At 44.8% G+C, this 6,170-nt stretch overlaps 1 protein-coding gene across 1 annotated transcript; it reads right to left on the bottom strand.

Moving 5' to 3' along the window:
- Positions 1–2,370: 2,370 nt before the first annotated feature.
- SDHAF1 (succinate dehydrogenase complex assembly factor 1) lies at positions 2,371–2,680 on the bottom strand. The gene has a single exon (XM_056845838.1). It carries the CDS (start codon positions 2,623–2,625, stop codon positions 2,371–2,373), a length of 255 nt encoding a protein of 84 aa, XP_056701816.1. The 5' UTR covers positions 2,626–2,680.
- Between the last annotated feature and the right edge of the window lie 3,490 nt (positions 2,681–6,170).

Raw genomic sequence — 6,170 nt, forward strand, 5'->3', positions numbered from 1 at the left:
GGTGGGGGAAATCCTACAATAGCACCATGGAGGCTTTAATTGGAGCGTGGCAATGTGTGCTGTTAGAGGGTCAAAAACAACAGCTGTCTGCATGCAAGTCAATGGCAACCAAAACACACCTGTTGTTCCTGTTAAATTAATATTCAGTTTGAGAACCAGCGTCTTGCTACTGTCAGTCTGTAACCAAGGACTATGGCATAAAGTTCAAATGTGATGGAGCACAGTATTAGAAACTGCTTTGAGTGCTACTGTTGGCATTAAATGTTCCATATCTGAAGTCAGTAGAGCCCTGGCTGAAGGTTTTATTTGTTCAACATTTGTATTAATATTAATAGTATTTATATTTATTAAATTTGTATTTAAGAATTCATAAGCATCTCTTCTTCAAAAAACAACTTCAAAATGGTTTTGTGACAGCAAGGTAGACTTCCCCTGATTATGGAAGATCCACTGATTTAGCAATTTGTAATAATCTCTTTTCCTTTCTGTAAAATGTATTAGGACAGCCAGGGAATAGCTTGTTGCTGGGCAGAATATCCCTGTATGTCTGTGTGCTAAGGAAGTGGGTTAAGAGTCATGGAGAGTCAGAGTGAACTATAAACATTGATAGGAGAAACTGGATAGAACTGAACTGTACTGCGCCGCCTCTATGTCTGGAGTGCTATCAGCCTACCCTGAATGTTGATGGGTTGTCATATCTTGAATTTGGATAAATATCCCTTCCTCAGTATGATCGGGGCTCAGAGATTTTTACTCGGTAGAGTGCTCTGGGTCGCAGCTGCCAGAATAAACTGTTTTCTTGAATAACGATCTGCAGGTCTCTCTCTCCCCCCACGAACCCCCGTTTGCCGTATCAGTTTTAAAAAATAAAATCAGACTAAAACAAATGTATGATTTTATTTTTAAAGCAAGCACTGAAGCAAGCAGAGAAGGGAGCTGAAGTGGAAGCAACCACTGAGGATAAAAATCAGACAAAATCCAGTAAAACAGCAGAAATATCCCTCAGTCTTAAAAAATGTGTGTGTGTAGAGTTTTATCATGGCACTGAACTGAAAATAATGTAGATGCTTTGCATATCAGCCCGAGGACAATATTTTGTAAAAGAAAAGGTACATTAGAAAATGTAACTAGATGAGAGCCTGTGTGGTGTGGTTAGACTGTTGAACCCAGGTTCCAATCCCCAAGGTATGACTTTGGGCCAGTCATGTACTCACATGCATTAACCTACCATATAAGGTTGTTGTGAAAAAGGGATGAGGAGGATGTAAGTCGCTTTGGGACCCCATTGGGGAGGAAGGTGGGGTATCAATGAAGTAAGCAAATAAATAGATTTAATTTGCTGCACGCAGAGGTGTGTATTTATGAGATCTCTTCCAGCGCTCATTGTTTTCAACGTGGCTGTTTGACAATTGTCAGGTGATTTAAACAAGTGGACCTTGTCGTCTGTCATAGTGAAGCCCTAGAGATGGGGGAAAGCTTGTCATTAACAGCCTATTATTTTAAATGGAAAGCTGGAACTGTTCTTGTGCTGTCCCCAGGATTTCATATATAGGATATATAAAATCCTATATATACAACCAGGCAGGGCGGAGAAAGCAAATGCTGCCTCCAAATGTTAGGATTCTGGCTGTACCATTTTTGGGAAAGCATTGTCAAGCCATTATGCCCCTTCGTTCAACAGACAGAATTGTAAGCATTCAGAGCAGAGGCTCACAGATGTGGTATTTACATTACAATTAAAAGATCCCTTTATTCAAGAATACATTTACATTAACAAATATGGACTATATTAAGTGCCACTCCTGGATAGTTCAAACATCTACGAGTCATGTGCATGGATGAATAGACAAAGAGGGCTGTGGTTTAAGTGGACCCCCTGCACCTCACTTAACCATCTTAACTCACACTAACAGCTTGTCAAATGACTCTGTTTTAAAGCGCAGTATGTTTGCATACATATACTCTTCTGTCTGTGGGAGCCCTACTCAGCCCTGTAGAAACACCTACAGCTCTTAGTCAAATATGGACGGAGTAGCATTCTTGCTATTGAAAACTCAGGCTCCAAGTAGGATCTCAAAACTGATTGCTCAAAGCCTTCCCAAAACGGCAATCCCCGGAGTTCCTTGGGGCAAGTCTAAGCAATTCCACAAGTTTTTAAAAAGGGTTAAATCTGGAGGCATATCCCTTATTTTTAAATAGAGTGGTAGAGAGCTGACCGCTGAAACCTTTTTCTTGGCAGTTCCAAAGGGATGCCTGACTCTGCAACACACTGACTTTTTTCCAATGAAGAATCTCCTGAAAATCAGAAGGGTGGAGAAATTCTAAAATTGGGAAGGAGAGGTTTTTCTCCCCCTAAAGATGTTTCCATCTCTAAGTCAACTGCTCCTGTTTTGTTTTGAGGAAGACGCCCATCTGCTTGGTATGAACATCTCTGAGCAGCTCCAGCTGCCTCTGTCCACGCCGAAGGAGGTATTCAATATGCATGACATCCACCCGAGGGATCTGGCCATGCTTCCGGAACTCGGCCCGTATCCGAGGCAGAAAGCCCGGCTTGTCCTTGGCGGCTCGGAGGAAGTTTCGGTACAGGCTCAGAACTTGCAGCTGGAGCTTGCTGTGGCGGGCCATGGAGGGCCACGTTTTGCCTCTCCAATCACCAGGAAGATCCAAAAAGCAAGAGAAGCTGCGGTAGAATAAAGGATAGTGAGAAACAGCTCACATCTGGAGTCCCAGGCTGACTAACGGAGTCTACATTCAGACACAAGATCCTCACTTCACAAAGCAGCCTCTAGCCCATGGAAGCTGGGGCTAAAATAAATGCTAGTATTTAGCTTTTATTTGAAAGTAGCAGACCCTATCGTGTTTTTCAATCTAGTTAAAAAAAGAAAGGACCTGAGCCTATAACTCAGGGCTAGCTAACCCTCATTATGCTAATAGAGGAGAGGGCCATCAGCCATTTGACGGAGCCAGCATGATGTAGTAATTAAACTGCTGGACTAGAATCTGGGAAAATCTAGTTCAAAAGTGCCATGGAAGCTTGCTGGGTGACCCTGGCCCAGTCACACATCCTCAGCCTAACCTACCTCAGAGAGGAGAACGATGCCCGCTGCTTTGGGTCCCCACTGAGGAGAAAGGTGTGATATAAATAAATAAATAAAATAAACCATTTCCAGCTATGTGGTGCTAATGGAACCTCCCTGGACAGAGGCAGGAAGCCTCAGAGTACCAAGGGCTAGGGGGGGAAACAAAAGGGAGAGGCCGTCACCTCTTCTGGAGGCAACCGTCCGCGAGAGGAATGCTGCACCTGATGGACTTTGGCCTGATCCTGCCAAGCGGTTCCCCAGCCTGCCTGGAAGTCCCGCCCCCGCCAACGTTCAGGGTGTAACTGAGATTCGCGGCGAGCGAGAGGCACTCTGCGCAAGCTCAGGGGCTCTGACTGCTTGGCGTCCTGACGCTGCGAGTGGCTGCTGGGGCCCAAATTAAGCCCCTGGAGTTAGGTGGAGCCGGAGCGTCGCTCTCCGCCCGCTCTCCACTCACCTGTGGCGCCCGGAAGGCGCCGCCGGGGCTTCCAAGGGCGGTGGAACGTTCGGACACCTCCGGAGCGCCCTGCTCGCCTGCCATTGGCTCGCCGGCAACGGGGGGCGTTCCCGGAAGCGCCGGCCGCCTGGTGGGGCGCGTCCGAGCGGCGGGTCCGCTGGGAAGCCCGGAGGGGCGGGTGGACGAGGAATCCAGCGGATCCCGCCCTGAGTCGCTGGCCCCTACCTTGAGGAATGGATTACAAACACCAGGATCCTGAGGCGTGTTTCTTGTGACCGCTTTTTAAATACTTTAATCAAAACACAAACATAGGTAGCCAAAAATAGAATGCCATCTATGTATAAGGTTTGGCTGCACATGTAAAGAAGTCCATCAGTGTTTATATCAGTGGTTCCCAACCTTTTTTTGACCAGGGGCCACTAGGACTTTTTTGTTCGGTGCAGGGACCCCAAGGTTCAACATAAAAATTCCGGGAATTTGAAAATAAACTTTAATCATAACTGTTAGTTAAACATTAAACTTAGAATTATATTTGAATATCTATATTTTATAATAGAGAACTTTAAATTGAAAATATTAATTTATGATGGGTTTATAACTTTGTTTCGCGGACCTTAATTTAGTTCTCGTGGACCCCTGGGGGTCCATGGACCCCTGGTTGGGAACCAGTGGTTTATATACACACACAAACACACATATATACACACTGGTATCCTATGTTGGAACTCATGTTGTAAGGTGATATGTGTTACTAGTAAGTGAGTTCATGGCAGAATTCAGATGGAAGTCTGAGGACAAAATGGATTAAAATATTGTCGAAGGCTTTCACGGTCAGAGTTCATTGGTTCTTGCAGGTTACCTGGGCTGTGTGACCGTGGTCTTGGTAATGGATTACTCCTAGAAGACCGTCTTTGCTGTGTTGTTCGTCTTGCAAAACTGCGTTGTGACCATTCTTCGGACTTTATCAATGTTTGTATTCTCTACATAACTCGGATGGCCTTCTTTACATGTGCAGCCAAACATCGTACATATATGACATTCTATTTTTGCCTACCTATGTTTGTGTTTTGATTACGGTTCCTTCTTTAACATAGTGCTGCTTTATTTTGATTAGCTTTTTAAATACCCCCTAACAGCCAGCGACATAGGGCTTAACTAAGGAGGGCGCCAAAGACTTTCTACTGAATTGAATACGATTTAACTAGCTTTACTTTCCAGGCTAGAGGCTGGGTTTTTCTGTTTACAAAAAAAAGACGAGTAAGGCAGGACATAGTAGAAGTGTCTAAATTCTGCATAAGGTGGAGAAAGTGGGTGGAGAGGAATTTTTCTTCATCTCCCATATTAACACTGCAAACTAAAGACTCCCACTGAAGTGATGGGGGGCAAATTCAAGACAGTGAAAAAAGCACGAGTAATTGAACAGTGGAACTCACTGTCCATGGCCATAAGGACCTACTTTCAGTTTCATCATCTAATAATGCCAGCTAGTTACCAACCTCCAGGTGGGACCTGGAGATGTTCCAGAATTACCATTGATCTCCAGACAACAGAGATCAGTTCCCATGCAGAAAATGGGCGCTTTGGAGGATGGAGCGTATAGCATATATTCCTCTAAGGTCCCTTCCATCCCCAAGCTCCACTCACAAATCTCCAGTAGTTTCCAAACCCAGAGTTGGCTTCCCTAACCAGCCCAGGTGTGGTCACATCGCAATACTCCTAGGCTCTGAAGTTGATGAAGATGTCCTCGATTTATTTTGGGCTTTCAATAAGAGAACCTAGGAGGGGAAACATTATGATGCAAACCATATCCTTCTGGGTTTCATTATCCATTTAATTACTCATTTGGTTACCTTATTCTGTCCATTTATGAGCAGGGTTTTTTTCCCTCTTCATACTGTTATTTTTTTCCTTCGCCTTTCTGTTACAGTTCACCTTTTTGCCCATTCCGTTCTGGTGTAATCAGTGAAGGCCAAACAAAATGCCACATCCTCCAGAATTCAGTCACCCGCCGGCTGGGGCCAGCATCACAATTGGGCAAAGAGTTTTTCTCCACTTGTCCGCACATGTCAGTGTTCCTCAGCAAGTGGTGACGTATTGTTGTTTTTGTTCTTCCTGGTAATTCTGTTGAAGCCACGTAGCAATTCAAACCGCCGTTTTAAAGAGAAGTCCAAATTGATGAGAAGGTCAGAAAAATATCTGGCCCACCCAACAGTAAAATGGCTCTTCTGCAAGAAGGCTCTGAAAAGGTCAGGGTCTCCATCAAGTTCCAAAAGCTTCCTGATGTTATACTTCATTTTGTCCAGTTCCCAAGCGTTGGCCTCGTAAATTCCCAGTAATCCTCTGTGGTCCCTCTCTGAGATTTCCCCCTGCTGATGTCCTCTGGTGCTTTCTCCACTGTCCTGAAAGGCCCTTCTCGAGCTTCCCTCAAGTCTTCTTTGCTGCTCATCATCCTCCATGCATTGCAAAATCCAGCTCAGGCGGCAAGGCCAGCAGTTGGCGAGAACAATCCAGTCTATAATCTGTCCAATTCTCTCTCTCTCATCTTTTCCATTCATTTTGTGTCCTCCTTTGGGTTGAAATCCCATTTTGATCATGACCAATGTGGTCAGCACTGTGTTTGTGACCCTTTTCATCTG

The sequence above is a fragment of the Euleptes europaea genome, chromosome 3 (assembly GCF_029931775.1).
Source record: "Euleptes europaea isolate rEulEur1 chromosome 3, rEulEur1.hap1, whole genome shotgun sequence".
In the NCBI taxonomy this organism is placed as follows: Eukaryota; Metazoa; Chordata; class Lepidosauria; order Squamata; family Sphaerodactylidae; genus Euleptes; species Euleptes europaea.